Source organism: Lepidochelys kempii, chromosome 9, assembly GCF_965140265.1.
Source record: "Lepidochelys kempii isolate rLepKem1 chromosome 9, rLepKem1.hap2, whole genome shotgun sequence".
In the NCBI taxonomy this organism is placed as follows: domain Eukaryota; kingdom Metazoa; phylum Chordata; order Testudines; family Cheloniidae; genus Lepidochelys; species Lepidochelys kempii.
In genome coordinates this window covers 24851182-24873758 of record NC_133264.1, presented here as the reverse complement: position 1 = coordinate 24873758, position 22577 = coordinate 24851182, and the positions used below count along the sequence as shown (strand labels likewise).

At 41.0% G+C, this 22577-nt stretch overlaps 1 protein-coding gene across 3 annotated transcripts in view; it reads left to right on the top strand.

Moving 5' to 3' along the window:
* The window catches only part of GMPS (guanine monophosphate synthase), a 62740-nt gene that overhangs the window by 17164 nt on the left and 22999 nt on the right, over positions 1-22577 (top strand). For all 3 annotated transcript variants that reach the window (XM_073359615.1, XM_073359616.1, XM_073359614.1), the window contains 7 exons: positions 4171-4285; positions 6434-6531; positions 7893-7996; positions 16973-17166; positions 17597-17762; positions 19082-19233; positions 20024-20197. In XM_073359615.1, the coding sequence (XP_073215716.1) occupies positions 4171-4285; positions 6434-6531; positions 7893-7996; positions 16973-17166; positions 17597-17762; positions 19082-19233; positions 20024-20197 (1003 nt within the window). The remainder of the gene's footprint in view (positions 1-4170; positions 4286-6433; positions 6532-7892; positions 7997-16972; positions 17167-17596; positions 17763-19081; positions 19234-20023; positions 20198-22577) is intronic.

Below are 22577 nucleotides of genomic sequence, written 5' to 3'. Positions count from 1 at the left end.
AGGGGGGAGAAGGGGCGGTGTCTAAGACAAGTATGGCGTACAGCTCTTTGTAAAAGCCCTATGTCTGCAGCTTGGCAACAGATTGACTATTGGCCTCCCTGCCTTTCTGATATGCTTGCTGCAGTTCCTTCACGTTCACACAGCACTGCTGCTGATTCCTGTCGTGCTTCTCCTACATCCCCTGGGCAATCTGCTCATAGATGTCCACATTTCTACGGCTTGTTCGTAGCTGTGCCTGCACAGTCTCTTCTCTCCACAGACCCAGGAAATCCAATATTTCCTGTCTGTTCTAGGCGAAAGCGTCACACAATGGAGAGCTGCTAGTGGGTGCTCACCAAGATGAACAATCAGGAAAAGACATTTCAAAAACTTGTGGGGTTTTAAAATGGGGGATGGGGCTTCCGGTCTGCATGACCATCTGGGCAGTGGATTCACAATTGTGACCAAAGAGGTCAGTGTTGAAGGACTGCTGGAGGACTATTAGGGTTGACATAGTTAACACATTTTCGATATTCACTCTGCGTCGACCTCAGTACATAAATCCTGGCTCGACACTGCTTGGGGCAGTGGTGTTACTGCGTTGCTGTAACGAGGTGGGAGACAAATTTAAGGTAGCCACATGCAAATTACATTGATGCAAGGTGGCTAATGTTGACCTAACTTTGTAGTGTAGACCAAGCCTAAGGGTGTCCACACAGGGCATTAGATTGGTATAATTATAGCACTTTAAATTCATACCCTATGGATATATCTTAGTTTAGACAAGCCTTTAGATTCCAGGAAATTGGTTGCAGTTAGGGAATGGTCAAGAGTTAAGTGAGGGAAAAATGGTAGCCATGAATTTGGGTTTGATGATGAATCTGCCAGGGAAAAGATCTAGGCTTTTAATACTTCAACAAAATCAATAAAATAATTCTAGTTTCGTAAACCTGTTGTGTCCAACATAAGCACCAAACTGATTATTTAAAAAAATTCCAGCTCAATCAGTGTTTTGAGACAGATTCCACTCTGCTACATCCTCACCACTATGGTGGTGCAAAGGAAACACAAACCACCTATGATTCCTTCTCATAGACTCATAGATATTAAGGTCAGAAGGGACCATTATGATCATGTAGTCTGACCTCCTGCACAATGCAGGCCACAGAATCTCACCCACCCACTCCTGCAATAAACCTCTCACCTATGTCTGAGCTACTGAAGTCCTCAAATCATGGTTTAAAGACTTCAGGGAGCAGAGAATCCTCCAGCAAGTGACCCGTGCCCCATGCTACCGAGGAAGGTGAAAAACCTCCAGGGCCTCTTCCAATTTACCCTGGAAGAAAACTCCTTCCCGTCCTCAAGTATGGTGATCAACTGAACCCTGAGCATATGGGCAAGATTCACCAGCCAGATACCCAGGAAAGAATTCTCTGTAGTCACTCAGATCCCACCCCATCTAACATCCGATCACAGGCCATTGGGCCTATTTGCCATGAATAGTTAAAAGATCAATTAATTGCCAAAATCATGTTATCCCATCATATCATCTCCTCCATAAACTGATCAAGTTTAATCTTGAAGCCAGATAGGTCTTTTGCCCCCACTTCTTCCCTTGGAAGGCTATTCCAGAACTTCACTCCTCTGATGGTTAGAAACCTTCATCTAATTTCAAGTCTAAACTTCCCAATGGCCAGTTTATTCCATTTGCTCTTGTGTCCACATTGGTACTGAGCTTAAATAATTCCTCTCCCTCTCTGGTATTTATCCCTCTGCTATATTTATAGAGAGCAGTTATATGTCCCCTCAGCCTTCTTTTGGTTAGGCTAAACAAGCCAAGCTCCTTGAGTCTCCTTTCATAAGACAGGTTTTCCATTCCTTGGATCATCCTAGTAGCCCTTCTCTGTACCTGTTCCAGTTTGAATTCATCTCTTTTAAACATGGGAGGAGTCTCCATTGAGTGTCGTATCAGTATATTTGGTTTCTGCTCTTCCTTCCCCAACCTTTGGCACAGGGATGGTTCAAGTGGGGAGAGGGAGTGATTGGTGTTGAAACCAACTGGTTATCCCCAGGTAGCATGTGGTCTCTTAGGCAATGTAACCAGCTTGTGGAAGTTACCCAGCCTTGGAGCAGAGAATCAAGGAGCTGTATCTGGTTCAAAAGTCTCAGCTTCTCTTTTAGCTGAGGCAGAGGCAGTCATGTTTCTGCTTTTCAGCTCTATCTGTGTCTCCCACAGCCCAGCATTGGGAGGCAAGCAATGAAATAGCCAGGGCTGCTTAGAGGAGCTGCTATGTAGCTGTAAATGGGAAGGAACGCTCCAGGCTCACACCAGAGCTACACCAGGGGCTGCAGGGGAGCTGGTAGGGCAGCTGGAATGGCAGTGACCCTATTTCCTCCATGTAGTGGCAGCTTATTCAATCACTTCAGTTTAAACTTGTAGGATGCAGCTCAGGGATCACATTTTCAGTTCATAATCAAATGCAGATTTTCTGTTCAAGACACAAGTCGGCCACAGGTTGGATACCCTGATGTAAACCAACTCAAAATAATCCTGCAGTAGAATTTTATCAATAGGAAAAATAAAAAATTCAGAGTATACCCTGTTTTTTAGGGCTGCAATTAATTGTTTTGACCTCAGTAGGCTGAAAGTTTTGTGAGGCCCTGTTCTTTTTGCTCCTTCAAATATTATAAAATGTTCTGTACATGTGGTGCTTAATGAGCAAGTAATTCTGTGTGAGGGATTCAAAAGCAATAATTTCTTGACTGATATATTTTCAGGGTCTCCCTGCCAGCTTTTAAGTTTATCAGATTTAGCATTATGACTACTTCTGATTTTTAGCAGAACAGACCCTACTCCTACCTGTAGACATTCCTTGTTATGCTCATGCCTGTAGCTTTACAGTAGTTCATAGAATACTTTTTCAAGTGGTACCTTTGTTAATAAATTTATAATTTAAGTATCTGACATATAAAGACAAACATGCTGTTTGTTTTAAAATGAAAACTGTTGCAATGAAAAGGACCTTTGTTTCACAAATGCATGAATGGGTTTACATGGTTAACTTCTGCCTGTGTTAATGGGTGTCACCCATGTGCATTGTGTTGCCCCTTTCAACTAATGAGGAAAGCGATGTGGTCTTTGGAGGCACTATATGCAATGTTAGGAGAGGTTTTCTTTTATTGACATCTTTAACCCAGTGTCTGTCTTTCTCCCCAGTCTTGCAACTGTCACTTCAATTAATGAATGTGATCTAGGATCTAAAACCCCTGAGTTAAGTGCGTAGGCTCCTTCTACAGTGAATGGAGAGGGGAAAGGTGCTTGAGAATGGGGAAAAAACAGTGAGTTGAGTGGGAGCTGCCTAACCTATCCAATAGCAGATGCCAAGGAGAGGGGTGGGTCCTATCCAATAGCAGATGCCAAGGAGAGGGGTGGGTCCTAAGCACTGCCTCTTTCAGGATGTTCCTGCCAAAGTCCAGGCTGATGGGAGGCAGAGGTGCCTGTCTCCACTGGGGATTCACAGCTGTGAACTCTCTCCTGGAGCAAGGTGATGGTGCATGCCTAGCTCCACACAAAATGGGTTGGTGGGAGAGGAGGTGGTGGGGAGTGCCCAGTGGTTAAGGCACTCTCCTGGGATGTGGAAGACTCCTTTGCCTTCTGAGGAGAAGGGATTTGAATGTGGCTCTCTCACCCCTTGAGTGCCATAACTATTGGACTATAGAGTCATTCTAATTCTCTTTCTCTGGCCCAATGCATGTTTATTTTTTTAAGTCTATAATACACAATGCAATAGCTTCAATTGGAGAGACTGAGACCCATGCTTGAATATCTCATAGTCCCTTTGTGAATCTAGCCCTACCATTTAAAACAAAAAAACAAACAAAGAAACCCCAGTTCAGTAAATACACAGTTGTTACAATCATGTTTTAGGGTGGCTTGCACCTATTATTTGGTTTTGGTACAAAAGCTATGCAAATTGATATGCTCTCAGTTCTGGCAAGTTGCCATTTTTACCCATCCCAGTGTGCGAAATGTGAGCATCTTTGCTTTAGGGTGTAAGCGCCAGGCAAACTGTAAGTATGCAAGGGATCACCATAAGTCTCTCAACATTTAATGCAAACAAAGAGTTTTTAAAATGTAAATGTTTATTATTTTGAACTCCCTTAATCTTTTTTAATCTATCTTGTTTGTAGGGCTATCATCATATCTGGAGGACCAAACTCTGTGTATGCGGAAGATGCACCTTGGTTTGACCCAGCAATATTTACAATAGGGAAACCGGTTCTTGGAATCTGCTACGGCATGCAGGTGCTAATCATGGATCTGTTTGTCTACAAATATTGTTTTAGGTCCAGGTCTTAATTCTGACACTCATCTAAGTCTTAACTACTAGAATAACTTTTTCATATGTAGCTTAAGTGTAATTAACAGGATAAATAAACCTTGCATGCAGAATTTCATTTTAGAAAAAGTGCAGATGATGGTAGTTTTGAAGATACTGAGTATATTATATACATACTCTTCTCTGGGCTCTGTCGTGAAAATAGCATAAGAAGTACTTATGTTCTCCCTTTCTAACTATGCTGACTTTGGATTCTACTATACATTTATCATGTTTTTAATAAGAAGTTGCATAGCGATTAACTTGTTTAGTTTAGCTGGTATTGAGGAATGCTCTTCTTCAAACAGTTGGAGTAGTTTGCTCATTTAAATAGCTCATCCCTTTGTTTTTGCATGTAGAACACTCCTTAGGATAGTTTTCAGGAGCAACTCTACTGATGGAAAAATAGATAAACAGATTTCATGTTTGTTTGAAACTAGAAATTGGGTTAGTTGATATTGTAGTAGAAACAATGTCTAATCTTAAAATCATTACCAATATGCTAGTCACTAATATTGCCAAATCAAGTGTGTTCTTCAAAATGGTTGATTACAGTTCTCACTGATTCTCAGAAAAAGCAATTAGCAAGAACAGGAAAAAAAGAATACCATATAATAGAAAATATACACTACAGAATATTTCTTCTTTAAGGCTGTTGTAACATTTCAGATCCGAAAGAACAGGAGTTCTGTATTTTATGTTTTTTATTATTCAGTGAGTCATAAAAATAAATCTTCGCATTTAGGCATTCAGTGTTGATCCTCCCCTTCCCTCCCCCCCACTACATTATAATTCACCTGTAATATGCATCCATTCTTTTATAGTGTCAGCTATTTATTACATGCCTTATATTTAGGCTTGGAAGGATTAGATTTAATTTTCATCAATGATGAATCAAAATTTACACCTCGGCAAAATACGAGGAATGCTCTTTGAGGACTTATTAGAGTCCACTGATAGTGATGCCAGAGCAGGAGGGCCATGTAGGTAGCTTTAACTTTTTAAATCTCAGTATCTACTGTCATTAGATAATTATTGTCTGACTGCTACGCCCCCACCATTTTGTCCTGCAATTTTGAAAATTAAATCTAAAAAATGCTTAAAACTAAATATCAATATTATCTGTTGAAATTATAAAAAAATAAAATAAGAATTTTATTCTGCCAAGCCTACTTATGTTCTTCTTACAGCCAGAATAGGAGTTGTTTAAACATTAAGTACCAAAAAGGTCTCACATTTATGTATGGCTCCTTGCTTTCAGAATTATTGGGACCTAGGATGCATAACTTTTGTTTGATCTGTTCTATGGTACACAAATGGCCGACTAGCCAATCAACAGAAGTGATACAGGCTGTATTATGATTTCATTTCAAGAAGTTAGGTGGGGAAGAAGCATAAATACATAGAAAGTATGTTCAGAAGTAAGTATTTATGTAGACATGATTATTCACAGAGGTCTGGGTTGAGACAACGTTACAATCTGCTCTCACACGTGCACATCTTCCATTGTCGTAAAAGAGAGCTAGGTGCATGTTTCTGAAGTCAGAATTTAGCCCAGAGTGCATACTAATGGAACTCCTGTTAGTTCTGAAATGTTGGTATAAATTGCATCTAGTATATGTGAAAATAGGCCTCTTGATTCTCTTCTGGCCAAGAGAATGCTACAGTGCAAAGAGAAGCCATATTGATTGGTTTGAAAGAACAAAAGGGCAAATAGAAGAATTGGTAGAATCCAAAGCCTGCCACTAAAGTTCTTGACTTAATAGCATTAATGGTGGCCTACTTAGTCAATTTATAATAGGAATGGTTCCAAGCTGTGCTGCCAGAAAGCCAGCAGAAGAGGAGATTGATCATTGAATAGTGAGAAATAATGAAGATTCTGACTGTATGACAGTAGTAACATTCTATAACTGGTATAAGAGTGACCTTTTCTGCAGGAGGTTTCAGTGACTAACGGTTGTCTTGGCCAGCAGGTTAAAGTTATAGGGAGAGCAAGGTGAATATATTAAATGGAAATTATGTTGGACAGTTGGAACTTATACTGTAAGGTAATTACAATGTTTCTGATTTGACAGATGATGAATAAGGTATTTGGAGGTACAGTGCACAAAAAAGATGTTAGAGAAGATGGAGTTTTCAGCATTACTCTGGATAACACGTGCTCACTGTTCAGGTATGCAGGCACTTCTAGCTACAAAAATGGTAGGGGAAATGCCATTCTAGAATTGAAAGCTAGTGACAGTATAGACATAGGCTAGATTTATATGGTAGAAAATGGAGTTTCACCCATGCTTATATGAAATTGCCCACCATTTGCTTATATAGCTATTGCAACTATGCATGTAAATTAGGCAGTTGTACATACAAATATTGAGGCAGTTAATGGCCCAATTAAGCACACATATTGGTATGCATATTTGTATGGAGAACTCCGGTCTCTGTCTTTTTAAAACAAGCAAACCCCTATGTGGTTTTCTTTTTAAAAAGAATAATCACCCTATACTTACATTTGCTGTAAAGGTAAGGGTTTTTTTTGCTATATTCTTCACGCTTGGATCTTTAAATGCATGTTACTTGAGAGTGCGCTGTATTGTTATAGTCTAAAACATTTTTAAAATGTTTAATTTAAACAAGGAATGCTTTATTGGTGTGGCACCATAAAGTGTGCCAGGGACCACAGCCTGGGAATTTTTGCATTAAGGCAAGTTCTACAGTTGTTGAAGCATTGTGTTGTACTGTAGGTCACTTTGGTATTAGCTAGCATCCATAGGTATCCAAGTTCCTGAAGACAGGTTTCAGAGTAGCAGCCGTGTTAGTCTGTATCCGCAAAAAGAAAAGGAGTACTTGTGGCACCTTAGAGACTAACAAATTTATTTGAGCATCTGATGAAGTGAGCTGTAGCTCACGAAAGCTTATGCTCAAATAAATTTGTTAGTCTCTAAGGTGCCATAAGTATTCCTTTTCTTTTTTCAAGTTCCTGAAAGCCATGGAAAAACTGAAACCATTAATGAGGACTTCTGTCCCTTTAAACTTGGTTCTTAGTATTCTATAAAAGAAAATTTGATTCTCAGTATTGCCAGAGCACCTCTCTTTCAGCCCCTTGTAAGAATCCAATCAATTTACTGTACCAAAAGGTCCTAATTCCTGTGACTATTTCTTCTTCCAGAAGCATCATGGAGCTTCACACCCTATCCTGTAAAGTTTAAGGACCATCAGGACAAGTTTATCCTTATCACCTTTCCTAAATTCAGGCTTAAGGAAGCTTTGTTAATTAATTTTTTTTAAGCACTGCCCATTTCCCCCCCTTTATCCACAGAAGTCCAAGTAGAATAGGCTTGGATTCAAAAGAACCATCAGAACATGAGTCAATCTGAACTAAAATGTCTGTCAACAAAAAGTTAAAATGGAAATTTGAAGTTGTATCAGAAAATCTGTGGTGTGCTAAAATTTTTAATATTTCGCAATTAACTATACAAATAAAGTTAGATGTTCTTGTTTGTACTTTCACTGATTCTGTTTTTATCCTGTGTTTAGGGGCCTTCAGAAGGAGGAGGTTGTGCTGCTCACTCATGGTGATAGTGTCGATAAAGTAGCTGATGGGTTCAAAATCGTTTCACAATCTGGGAACATTGTAGCAGGTATGTATTCTATACAATTCTCACTTGTCTCTTGAATTTTTTTTTTTTTTAAAGGGAAGTTATCTGGTGAATTGTGGCACAGAATTTAAGTGTTGTAAAAATAAGCTTTTATGAAACTCAAGATTACATTTCTCTAATGTTTTAACCCAAACATTGCACCATTGTGCTAGTAAAGAAAAAGACTGAAACTGATGCAGAAATGACTTGTTTTATTTAAATGTTCAAGTTGAGAAATGTTAGAAAAGGCATCAGAGAAAAGTAAACTTGATTTCAAGAATTCTTTAGTTTTGATTATCAATTGTGTTTAATTAGTTTGCTCTAATTTACTATTTACTATTTTTACTATTTACTATTGTCATTTTTAACTTTTTTTAACGGAGTAAAAAGAATTGCAGTATTAAAAGAAATCTTTCAAATCTCTTGCATAGAAGGTCACAGGGGAAGTGTGTAGATGTAGGCCCTGAAAGTTAACTTAGAAAACGTACTTAAATTATTAACCCAGCTTGCAACTCACTGACTCAAACCACCTTTTCTGCAGCCAGCAGATTATAGGTTAGTCTTATGTTTACTGAGCCACTTTGTGAAATCTTAAGCCACTCATGTGACTCTTACTTTAAATCCTTGAGGAAAGGTCCAGGATAGAAACTGCTGAATTGTTGGAAGACCAGCGTTCTGTAGGCTGGTCTCCATTAACCACCAGTCAGGCACTGTGCTATATTTGATCTGTAGCACTGTCACCTGCAGGATGTGTAGGTAAATACAGTTTGAATAGTGAACCTACTATAGCCAGTAGTCAAGATTACTTTTCTGAAGTCCTTATTCAGCTTTTAAATAAAATTACAATTATGTAACTACTAAAAAGGAAACTGGCAAGTGTTATAGATTCTCATTATAAGAAACTCCAACCCACCCCCAAATTTTTGAAATCCTTTAAAACATTGTGTGGGCAAAGAAGAAAAAGTAGAACTTTCAAGCACATCCAAAAGTTCTTGTATAATGTTGGGGCCCTTGCCTAATCATAGTTGAGGTTAAGCAAAGTATTTGGTTTAGAGCCAGTTTCCAAAGTGCTGTAAAATCTATATACTGTATAGAACTGCTTATACTGATATTACTTATTCCCATACAGGAAGGAGAATAAACCATACCATTGTAAGGCATCTTTTTTTAAAAAAAACTGGTATAATTGCATCCACACTAGGATTTGGTACCAATATAACTATTTGTTAGGGGTATAGGTTTTTTTAACTAGAATAGTAATACTGGTACAACTTTTAATTGTAGATGAGGCCTGAAATTTCTTTGAGGCTATCGTGTGGAAAGCATGACATTAACTACATTTCCTGGTTTCCTAGTATTTGTATTGTGTGGTTGAATATTTTTCCTGGTTCTCCAAGGTATCTGATTTTTGACAGCTAACTTCCATGTTTTGGAAGGGAACAAAGTACTGCTAAACAGTCTGAACTGTGCTTTAGTGAAGTTTTTTTTTGTTAGTGAATACACCAAAATGCAAGAGTAATACAAAAATCAGATCACTTTTGAACGTCACCCTTTTATAGCCATGCAATAAAGAATTATCCAGATCATCTACATACTATTATGTTATCGTAGTTGAGATGAGCTTCCTTTCAGCCTAATTGTATTAACAGCAAGACTGGCATTGTCTTAAGTGTGTGTGTGGGTTGGGGTGGTTAGGTGTTTTGTTTATAAGCTTTAATTTTATTGCCACAATCTTAGCTGGAAAACCTGATGACAGGAATTCAGGATGTAGTGCCACCAATTTTCTTCTATGATTCTGAGTTGTTCTGCTAATATCAGAACAAATAAAGAGCTTTTCATCTATAAATTGTGTTGTAGCCATCATTTTCCATACGATAGTCCAAAATACATTTCTAGTTCCATGGTGATGACAGATTCACTATGGCCCCATCCTGCAAACACTTATACGCAAACCTTTATCCAAGTACATAGTTTCAATGGAGTGACTCCATGCATAACTGTTTGCAGGATCAGGGCCTAAAAATGTATGAGTTAAGATAGATTCATAGCTTTTTTTAAAAAAAAAAAAACACCCACACACACCAGAAGGGACCACTATTATTTCTAGTCTAACCTCCTTATAACACTGATGAAGTAGGCAATTTAAATGGGAGAGATTTGAGAGGTATATGGAATATTTTTACAATATGTAATTAGAGTCAAATTTGGTAAAGGAATTCGGCAAACACAAAATTATTTCAAATAATTCCTTTCCTTCAAAAGATTCTAGAAAACCTAATATTCTTATGAGTCGATTTTATAAAGTTTTCAATAAACTAAATTTTCTAATCCAAAAAAGCTCTTTTTTAAAGAAATACAAAAAAACCTCTAGAGAATTTTTTTGCATCTGTGCTTCATTAACCTTTTCACCTAGATTTTTCAAGTTTTTCTCAACAGCTAGGGTTCTTTATTCCAGGTATATTTCTGCTGAAGACAGATACAACTTTGATTCAAACACATCAAACTTTATACTGTAGGGTTTGAATAGCTACTAGTATGGCTTCTAGTGAAACTTTGGAAATGATCCCTGTTTCAGTTTGTTTAGGGGTATTTTTCTGATAAGGTAATTAGATTAGAAGTCTGGTTGGGCCTAATTTTTAGGCTGGACCTGAACCAGACCCAACCCCACTCCACCTGAGCCTGAGATGGTAGAGTTGAGTTTTGACTCCTCCCCAGTCCTTCCCCCGCAAACCTGAGTCAGTGCCATGACTGCCTCCTGCCCATGTATTCTGCTCTTTTTCTGCCTGGGGTTGGCACAGTGGTGGCTGCGGACAGCTGCATGCACCAGCAGCGCACTCAGGCCGCAGATCACACAGCACAGTGAGGTGACAATGGCTAGCAGGAGCAAGGCATGCTGTAGCCACCCGACTGACCCCCACAGGCAGGAGGAGAGCCAACTCAACCCAAGCCCAACAGAGTCCAATTGTTTTCCAACCTAGATCTGACACTTTTAGTCGAGTCCCATTGACTTCAGAGCAGGTTGCAGGACTCTAAATTGTACTGTTTCAAAAGCAGTAATGACTAGTAGAGATGGAAAGAAAAAGTCTGTTCTTCTTCAGGTAGATGTGGCCATGTGTTCCATGTAGGTTTGTGTGCCCTGTACACTGGAGCTGGGGAACATTGCCTAACAGTACCTATAGGGGTGGCATTCATGCCCAGTGGCCGTAGCAAATCCCCCACACCTCCAGTCATATAAGGTCACCGCCGCTCTGAACCCTCACAGTTCCTTCGCACTGCCTGTGGCTAGAGTTGGAGCTTTGTGTGGGTCCTCACCTCACATTTCTGCTCTGTTTTCTGATAACTTTTCTGTATATAATAACAGCAGTACCTTAGGTTTAGTTTGTGTTAGTTTAGTAGAGTAGTTGGCTGCCTTGTGTGATGACCTCACCAGGGTTCATTCATTGTCTGTCATATAGGGGGGTCATCTGCAACAGCAGCCTCCAAACGAGGTTCTTGTCGTATCTTAGCGAGCGACACATTAAAGAGAGGTGTTCCATCTGCAAGTCATTCACCAAGGGGACTTAGGTGATGAGAGACTTGCAGCTGAAGCAGCACCTTCTGGAGCAGACCATGAGGCCCGCTTCGGCACAGAGGCCCTCATCTAATCAGCAGTCGTCTTCAGATCTGTTTATCCCCAAGAGAAAAAGGGTTGTTCACCCACTTGTGGTGTGGTGAGGAAGAGGTCCAGTAAAACAAGTTGGGATCATTCCAGGATTCAGGGAAACTCCGACTCCTCATCTAGGAGGAGTGCTGACCAGCACCATACTTCCTTCAGCACATGGGATGGAGCAGATCCATCCAACTGCTCCCCGGTACCATACCAAGAGCAGCAAAGGGCCCATACCGTGAATTCCGGTTCTGGCCATGAGGTGTCCTTTGAGTCTAGTACCAACAACATTGCTTCAGTGCCAACTCTTTCCATGCTGACAACATACCAGGTGGCATCATACATGGTTTACCTCTCAATTCCGGACCCTCTGCTGGTTCAGGAGTCCTCTGGTGCTTTGGCTTCTGCCAGCTTGTCCTGTGTTGTGCCCTTGGCACCTTCTGCCCATGTTACAGAGCCACCAGGTCTGTTGGCACCACAGCTCTTACCACCTGGGCAGCTGACTATCAAGTAGAGGCCAGGACTGGCATCGAAGGCGCCCTTGATGCTGGAACATCCTTCAGCGCCTTCTTTATCTTGGCAGCAGATCCCATCATCAAGTCTATTCCCGGCTTTGGTGTTGATGCCTCTCCTGGTACTAGGGAGGAATGTGTCTCATTTAGTACCACCGTTGCCGATTCCCCACTTTTCTTTGACACTGGTCCCACCACCTTACTGGGCTTCAGATGAATCCAATCAGCTGTTTGCCCCATCGGGGCTGGCTCCCATGTTGTTATCACAGAACCTCTAGGATTACTCAAGATCCAAGTTGGGGTTCTCTTAGAATCATAGAATATCAGGGTTGGAAGGGACCCCAGAAGGTCATCTAGTCCAACCCCCTGCTTGAAGCAGGACCAATTCCCAGTTAAATCATCCCAGCCAGGGCTTTGTCAAGCCTGACCTTAAAAACCTCTAAGGAAGGAGATTCTACCACCTCCCTAGGTAACGCATTCCAGTGTTTCACCACCCTCTTAGTGAAAAAGTTTTTCCTAATATCCAATCTAAACCTCCCCCACTGCAACTTGAGACCATTACTCCTCGTTCTGTCATCTGCTACCATTGAGAATAGTCTAGAGCCATCCTCTTTGGAACCCCCTTTCAGGTAGTTGAAAGCAGCTATCAAATCCCCCCTCATTCTTCTCTTCTGCAGGCTAAACAATCCCAGCTCCCTCAGCCTCTCCTCATAAGTCATGTGTTCCAGACCCCTAATCATTTTTGTTGCCCTTCGCTGGACTCTCTCCAATTTATCCACATCCTTCTTGTAGTGTGGGGCCCAAAACTGGACACAGTACTCCAGATGAGGCCTCACCAATGTCGAATAGAGGGGAACGATCACGTCCCTCGATCTGCTCGCTATGCCCCTACTTATACATCCCAAAATGCCATTGGCCTTCTTGGCAACAAGGGCACACTGCTGACTCATATCCAGCTTCTCGTCCACTGTCACCCCTAGGTCCTTTTCCGCAGAACTGTTGCCTAGCCATTCGGTCCCTAGTCTGTAGCTGTGCATTGGGTTCTTCCGTCCTAAGTGCAGGACCCTGCACTTATCCTTATTGAACCTCACCAGATTTCTTTTGGCCCAATCCTCCAATTTGTCTAAGTCCTTCTGTATCCTATCCCTCTTCCCTCTCCTTGTCAGATAGGAGCCAGAGGTTACCTTTGGATCATCACTGGTACCAAGATCAGCATCTGTCCTGCAATCGGTATGGGCTTTTGGCCCAGTGCCTATGGACACCAGTTTCTTATCTGTATGCCCAGTGGCCCCCTTGGAACCCTGGGACACTCCTTGATCCCTGAGGTCCCAATCCTCAACCTGCTCCATAACAAGATCACTGGTCCCAATGGTGGCTTCCACTCCCATACCATCTAAGCTGTGAGCGACCACTGAGTTAATTCTCCCTGGACTTGCTGGGCTCTTCTGACCAGATTCTGTGGTACAAGAACAGGTGTTGTCATTGGTGCAGCAGACCATCTCCTCGTCCTCCCCAGATGACTCCCATGTGAGAATCTTCCTCTCTCTTGGTGCCCGAGGACTTTAAGGCATACCAGGACCTCCTGATGCTGATGGTCACTACCTTGGGTATTCTGGCAGAACTCCTGCAGGAGAATATGCCTAAACTGCTGGATATTCTCCAACCATCAACTCCAGGAAGAGTAGCGCTCCCGATAAATGAGGCTCTCCTGGAGCCTGCAATGGCCCTCTGAATTACCCCAGCTTTGTTGACCCCTACAGCGAAGCATTTGGAGAAATGGTACTTCGTTCCTATGCAAGGGTTTGAGAGTTTCTACTCCCACCCAGCTCCTAACTGCCAGGTGGTGACTGCAGCAAGTGACAGAGCTTGGCAGGGAAGGTATAAGTCTACCCCAAAGGACAAAGAGTCCAAAAGGATGGATGTAATGGGAAGGAAGATTTATACCTCCTCTTCCCTGCAAATGCACATAAAGAACCAGCAGGCGTTCTCTAAATACGACTTTGTCAGTTGGGCAGCCATATCTAAGTTTGCGGACAAGCTGCTGGAATCCTCCAGGGAAGAATTTATGGCATTCGTTGCAGAAGGCCATATTTTGGCCAAGACCTTGTTGCAGTCAGCTCTGGACATGGCAGATGCTGCAGCCAGAATTATGGCATTAGCTGTGACCATAAGAAGACCTCATGGCTATGGAATTTCGGCATAGTGTCTGAACTGCTGCAGACCATTGAGGACTTACCATTTGGTGGTTGGGTTTTATTTTCAGAGAAGACCGACAAAACCTTGCACTCTTTTAAACACTCCCAAGCTACTTTGCATGCTTTGGAAGTATATACTCCAGCCACGAAGAGATGCCACTATGGCAGTCAGCAGCCTCAACAGCAATACTGCTCACAGCATTGTTTGGGGTTTTTTTGGCCCTTTGGCCCCGCCCTTTCTATGTGGCAGCAGGACTACTCCAGAGAGAGCCACAGATCTCAAAGGAGAAGGTCTTCTAGTTCTGGGCTTAACCAGATGTCCACTGCCCTCTTCCCCTCCCCTTCTCACTGCTCCAGAATCTAGCAAGTGCCCATTTTGACTTGTATGTCCAGGACAGTGATCCAATAGTAACTTCTCCTTCTCTGTCTCCCCTGTTTGCAGACAGGCTGGCCAACTTTTACTGTGTTTGGGACTTGTTTACAACAGAGAACTAAGACTTAAGCACCTTAAGATCAGGTTATGTCTCATAGTTCCTCTGTACCCTCCTACCTGATCCCTTTTTGGGGACCCCTCTCATGAAACACTGGTCCTCGAGCAGGGGGGAGCATGCTCCAACATGCTTTGTCAAGAGGCAATCAGGCTCTGGCAGTTTTGCACCAGGGAAAATATTACCCCCATGACTAATCACTTAGCGGATCACCTCGTCAGGAATTTGTTCCTGAATCACGAGTGGTCTCTGAAGCCGAGGGTCCTGCGGTCCTTCTTTGCAGTTTGAGGCATCCCGACAACCTGTTTGCCACAAGAGAAACGAGAAATGCCGTCTATTCTGCTCTCGAGGGAGTCTCATTCCGGGCTCCTTGACCGGCTGATCTTTTCACCTGATCTGAGAATCAGTACTCTTGTGTGCTTTTCCTCCAATTCCAATAATCCCACATGTCGTTCTCAAGCTGACACTGGACCATCAATGTTGCCAAGACAATGTTCGTTCTCCAACCTCCCCGTGTTATTAGTTTGGCCTCCCGTGTCCCTTCCTCTTCATCCTGGCCTCCTGAGTCAGCATCACAGTCAGTTTTTGCTTCCAGCTCTCAGCTCCTTGCATCTTACAGCATGGATGCTTCATGATTTGAGGAGGAGGAGGAATGATGTTTGGAGGAGGTCTGGCAAGTCTTGCTCAACAGTAGGAAGCCTCCAGCCTGTTCAGCCAAGAGGAAACCATTCTTATTGTTGATCGTTAGCCCAGGGAGTTCAACCAACCCGGGCTTGTATCCAGGACATCTTAGAGTACCTGTTACCTTCAGTCTTCTGATCTTGTGCTTGGTTCTTTGAGAGTCCACCTGGTGGCAATATTGGCATTTCATCCACCTATCCATCAGAAGTCAGTTCAAACTCCACGGCAATGAGGTTCTTAAAAGGAGCCATTCATCTCTACTCACCGGTTAAAGAGCTGGATCCTCTGTGGGACCTTACTACACATGGGAGAGGTTATGGCCATGGGGTGCAAGTGCTGCACCTATAGGTACTATAAGGCAAAGTTCTCCGGCTCTGGTGTATGGGGAGCGTACACCCACATGAAATACACATCTGTATCACATCTCAAAGAACAACTGTTCTAGGTAGGTAACCATTTTCCCCTCACATTTTACACCACCTTTGGTGTCATGGTATAGTGATTGGAACTTTTAAATTGTTCCTTCTCTTTTGACTTTCTGCTTTCTTGGAGAAAACATAATCAAGCAGATGAAGTACGTAAGTCTCTTTAAAGCACAAAAATGCAGATTTGAGTCTGTAATTCTAATGATTTCAAGGAGAAAAATGGACTCCAGATATAGTTTAATCTCTGAGTTGTTTTAGGGAAATCCACCCATAAATATACCCACCCTCAAACATAAGGAGAACCTTACGTATAGTGGAATCCTGTTTATCCGGTCTAATTGGGACCGGGGCCAGATCAGATAACAAAAACTCTGGATAAACGGGAGAATGGGAAAATGAGATGCTGCAGTGCCATTTAGTGGTCACAGGAGTGATCATCTGCTTCTTTCCCTGGAGTCCTGGTGGCTCAGTAAATGCAGAGAGCTGGTTAAGGGAGGGTTGGATAAACAGGGTTCTACTGTAACTAGTGATCTACTGTTAATAGACAAAACCGAAGAGAGAAACTTAAAGAATAGCTGCCCACTTTGAAATCCCACCTAAAATCTCAAAGAACAAAGTTAACGAGGACAAAAAAATAACACCAGTACGTGGGAAAGGCAGTTCAGCAGCAGCAGTTCATGCTCTGTGGGGTTTTACCTCCTCCTAAGTATTGACACCTCATCCCAAATGTGGAAAGTGTAGAGTCTCAGTTCAGCAACACCTGCCAAATTACTGCTTAAATATCTTCATTGAGCAAAGGAACCGTGTCACAGAAATGTCTAAAACACATGAATTTTGTGTGTAAAAGGAAAAGTGTTAGGATGCTGTACAATCAACCTAATTCTAGTGACTATTGTTTTTAAAATATTTTGCTATGAATTAATCTGCCAGCTCAAACCAGAGTATTGAGGAGGACACAGTATACATTTTTACAATTATATATGGCCTTTTCATGTTGTTGTAATTTTTAATACTATATCTCTTTACATGAAGGTATAGCAAATGAATCTAAAAAACTGTATGGAGTTCAGTTCCACCCCGAAGTTGGCCTTACAGAGAATGGAAAAGTGATACTGCAGAATTTTCTCTATGATATTGCTGGATGCAGTGGTAACTTCACAGTAGAAAATAGACAACTTGCGTGTATTCAAGATATCAAAGAGAAAGTGGGTTCATCAAAAGTCCTGGTAAGTAGGTTTATAACAGGTTTTGCAACTTCCAGTCTTATGAATAAAACTGACACTTGTAGTTATGCTGATTACTTAAAAAAAATGAATTTTCATGCTTCAGGGTATAAACTGGGCTAGCAGTTTAGGAAGTTCATTCTCACATACTGCACAATTTGCCTAGTGCACTGTTTCACTTTTCATTTTCCTCCAAAGCATTGGGTATAGTGTGATATGTAGGTTATTGTTGCAGTGGTGTTGTAGCCATGTTGGTTCCAGGATGTTAGAGACACAAGGTAGGTGAGTTAATTATCTTTTATTGGACAACCGAACACCTTGTTCTGATCATGGTAATTCTTATATTCAGTCTGAGTTTTAAGCTAATGATCATTCTCCTAAAGATGTTTGGACACGTTTGATTTTTTTTTTCCCCCCTCTGGCCCTAACCTAGGTTTTACTCAGTGGAGGTGTGGACTCAACAGTGTGTACTGCTCTCCTGAATCGGGCTTTAAACCAAGACCAAATCATAGCTGTACACATAGATAATGGATTCATGCGCAAGAGGGAAAGTCAATCTGTGGAAGAGGCACTCAAAAAACTTGGAATTCAAGTCAAAGGTACTGTGTTTCATGTTACTTATACTTCATGTAAATGAGGGTAGTATGGCTAGTCTTCTAAAGGAAAATCCATAAGCTTACAATTAATCATAATCTTATTGTCTAATGAAACTGATGTGTGAAATTTTGAGAATTTAAATATCAAAAAGTAGTTGTTAGAAGCCCTGAAAATGTACTATAATTATTTAATATTTATATTAGGGTAGTCCCCAGAGATCCAAATCAGGACTGAGGCCACATTGTATAAAAACGCATAGGAAAACACAAGCCCAGAGCCAAATAATTTAAAATATAAGTTTAGATTTATAGATTCTAATTCACAGATGAGTGAAAAATGATGTCCTGAACTGAGAGATTAAACCATTTCACCAGTGGTACATATTGAGGAATTGTATGACAGTTGGCATCTGCCTCAACCATCAGTTCCTTTTTTTCCACTGGCAAATGAGTCAGTTGCCTTCAGAGGTTGCAGTTCCCTGTTCATATGAAGCATTTTTTCTTAGCTAGAGAACTGTGAGCTAAACTCTTCAATAAGTCTTAATTGTTTAACTTTGTAAGCCACTTTGCGTGTGGGATACCTTTCTGATTTCAAATTTTTTTTCATAAACAAGTTTCTTTTTGAGGTGTGTGTTGTAACGATGGCTTCCGGGGAGCCTACTTATTTATTTTAACCTATTTTCAGAAAAGCTGGCTGGGAAGCACCCTAGGGGTTACAAGCAGTACATTGTGAGAGATCAGAAGGTATCCCTTTTGGCCAATAAGGTCTCAGCTTGTTTCTCCTCAGAGATGTGATGGGATCAGAGGAGACAAAATTAGGCAGTGAAGTACCACATCATTCATACTGTTTACATAAAGTCATGTAATTCATGAGTAGCTTTTGCATATTGATAAATCTGGCAATGAATACTATTTTGTCTAATGCTCAGATTGTCAAGGCATCTGGTAACATGGTATATGTTAGACAACACATTCAGTTAAACTACCAGCAGTGAACAGTGCAAAGAGCTGCAACCTCTGTACCTTCCAACTCATCAAAAGGAAAACCTTACCCAATATAGGCTAAGCTCTGTCCATCCATAGTCGGTCGAATGTTTCACCAAGAGTAATTGTATGGTGGAATAGGTTAGTAAGGGAGGTGGATGAAATACCCTCACCTCAGATAATCCTTAAATGAGTGAGTGCTCGAGTAGCCCTGTAAAATGCAGAGTATCTGAAGATATGACCTCCAAGTGATCTTTTTCAAGTAATAGACTTATTTTCTGCAATCCTGTTTAGTATTATGCATTGGTTTTGTCAATACGTTTCTGTATTTTGTGCAGTGGTAAATGCAGCCCATTCATTCTACAATGGTACAACAACTCTGCCAATCTCTGATGAAGACAGAACTCCCCGAAAAAGAATTAGCAAGACTTTAAATATGACTACAAGTCCTGAGGAAAAAAGAAAAATTATTGGTGACACCTTTGTGAAGGTAATCGCTTTATAGTTATTTTAGCATTTAAAAGGGACACTGTCAATTAAATATTTTTTTAAATGCAGTCTTACTCCACTCGAGAGAGCCATTCTCAGGCAATGTATGCTTCAGGACATCAGCTATCACGTATATTTTGGTGTGTGGATGTTGGACATAGTGAGGATAGAACGTAGGACATCTTGCTCCAGAGCCCAAGTCTCTAACACATAACTTCAAGCAGAATCTGTTAGCTGAAGCAGAATTAGGTTTGCCACTGATCATAGTCTGATGGTCACAAACAGCTGAGTAGATCTGCTAATTCTGTCCACTATGCAGCTTAGTGGCTGACTTGTGTATAAAGGCTAATATACATTACACAAGCTTTAAAAATAACATACTTTTACCAAGTGGCAAATGACTAAATTGATAGTTAATATCTTGGTTTTGGTGTGTTTCTAATCCTGCATCAACTTTCAGCCACTTTAACTTCTGTTTTATCATTAATGATTTAGGGAGGATGTGTACATGGCTAAGGAGCACTGTTACTATTAGTGTTAATTCAAGTATTTTTAAAAAATATTTATTTTTATTAATCATTCAGCTAAATACATAACAGACAAATGTGGGGCAGGATTTTTGGCTTCCCCTTTTCAGGAATAGAGTATTATCATGAGCAATCTTCTTCTTAATCAGTGTTGGTCTAAAGCAGAGGGGATTGCAATTCACTAACCCTTTAAGTATGTTTGCAACATGATTTTGGATCCCTCAGGATCAATGTAAACATTTATTTTTTCCCTCCGTATTATAGATTGCCAATGAGGTAATTGGAGAAATGAATCTGAAACCTGAAGAGGTCTTTCTTGCTCAGGGAACCCTAAGACCTGATCTTATTGAAAGTGCTTCCCTTGTTGCAAGTGGCAAAGCTGAAGTAATCAAAACGCATCACAATGACACAGAGCTGATCAGAAAGCTGAGAGAAGAGGTAAATAAAAATGAGAGTATCACATTTATTTTATTTTTGGTGTAACCCAAATCTGAAGTTAAATGTGAAAAAACAAATAGTATGTATACCTTCCTATCAATATAACTGTTGACACTAGGGAGGCTTTGTACAAAGCCCAGTGTGATGGGGCCCTATTTTGGTCAGGGCCTCTAGGTGTTACTGTAAAAAATATATATATTTATATATATATAAAAATGGGTGTAATTAATTTACTCTTCATCTTTCTAGATTCATGGTTCTCTTAAAGTAATTTTGGTGGGTTGAGTATTTGTGTAATACTGAATAGTTAGGAAAATATTCATAAATTGTCAATTTGATGAATTTCAGCATGAATGATTTTGTTCAAAAATTCATATCAGAAATTTTGCTTTTCATCATTCTCCCATTTTAAAAACTGTTTCCCAATAAGAAAGCAGAAACAATACCATGTGTTTTAGGGGGAAAACTAGTTTGTATAGGCTTCCCAAACAACCTGGATCTATCCCGCCTGCAAGTCGCTAATCAGTAGCCTGCCTGCATTCCCAGAGTTCAGCACACTAACTTTCCAACAAGATCTGGATACTCTCTAAGGGAGCCTTGACCCAAACCTGTGAATCCAACCCTTACCTTTCTTGGCTTGTGAGAGAGAGTCATGGGCAATTGGTGCCATTCAGGCCTGAAACAGCCAACCCCTCATTCAAGAAGGAATCTTCCCTTCTTCTTCAAACACAATAATTCAAACAACTCTGAAGAAACTCAGCCTGATTCTAGCGCAACTACAGCCAAGTGTCAAACCTTCCATTCTTGAGCAAGCTCATAAAGAAGCTAGCCGAAAGCCACTACTGGTTTATCTAATTGAAGCTATTATCCTAGACTAGCACAGTCTGGATTCAGGCCAGGACATGGAACTGAAACCGCTTTAGTAGTACTGATGGATGATCTGTTGTCAGTGGATAGAACGTAGACATCCATTTTAATCCTCCTGGACTTCTCTGAAGCACTTGACAATGTCAACCATAAGATAGTGTTCTTGTGCCTGAGAGTGGTAGGAGGGATCCAGGGTAATACACTAAAATGCTTGAATCCTTTCTGGAGGGACTTATCCAACAAGTAGTGATGGGAAACTGTACCTCCACTAATGAGACCCCTCACTTGTGGAGTCCACAAAGATAAGTTATCTTTCACTGGTCCTGTACAACATCTACATGCACCTACTAGGTGAGCTGGTCAGACCACATGGATTAAGTGCCAAAAATATGCAGATGATACACAGCTTTACCTATTCTTCACCACATATGACTACAACTCTACCATCAAGATGGCTCAGGGCTTGGATGAAATTAGCCCATGGATGAAGAACAGCTGGTTGAAGCTGAACCTGAGCAAGATAGAGATGATGCTGGTCGGCAGAGGAAAGCATTCGGAATAGTTTCAACCACAGTGCAGTCTCCTTTGGTTGAAGAGACACACTCAAAATTTGTCAATTCAGTCCATGGCTTAGGAGTGCTCCTGGATTCCTTATTGACACTAAGCGCACACACAGCAGCATATTAGAGTAATGCTTAATACCAACTCTTGTTGGCTAGGAGACTCCATCCCATTCTGGCAAGTAGTGACCTGCCCTTGGTTACTCATGCCTTCGTAACCGCCCAGCTGTACTATAGCGATGCAGTATACCTGGGCATGAAGCATTCAGTGCTTAGGAAACTTCAACTGACACAAAACATTACAGCACATCTCTGCAAAAACTGGCTGCCATGAATGCATCACAGCTTAACGCTTGAATGCATCACATGCATAACGCTTCCTACGCAGTAGAACCTCAGCGTTACGAACACTTCAGAAATGGAGGTTGTTTGTAACTCTCATAACTGAACAAAATGTTATGGTGGTTCTTTCAAAAGTTTACAAATGAACATTGATTTAATACAGCTTTGAAACTTTACTATGCAGAAGAAAAATGCTGCTTTCCCTTTATTTTTTGTAGTAGTTTATGTTTAACACAGTACTGTACTGTATTTGATTTTTTTTGTTCTTTTTTTATTTTTGGTCTCTGCTGCTGCCTGATTTTGTACTTCTGGTTCCAAATGAGGTGTGTGGTTGACTGGTCAATTCATAACTCTGGTGTTTCTAACCCTGAGGTTCTACTGTACTGGCTTCTCATAGAATATTGATTCAAGTTCAAGATCTTGGTACTTCACAAGATTCTTGATGGCCCGAACCCAGGATATCAAAAGATCTTCTAAAACTCTAGGATGAAGACCATGCTTAACAAGTTCACTTCTCTGTTGCAATGGAGTTTTCTTTCATATTTGAGCTTTACCCTTAAGGTAGAGACAGCTTTCTCAAGGCCTCACCCGAAACTGCAGAATGAATTCCC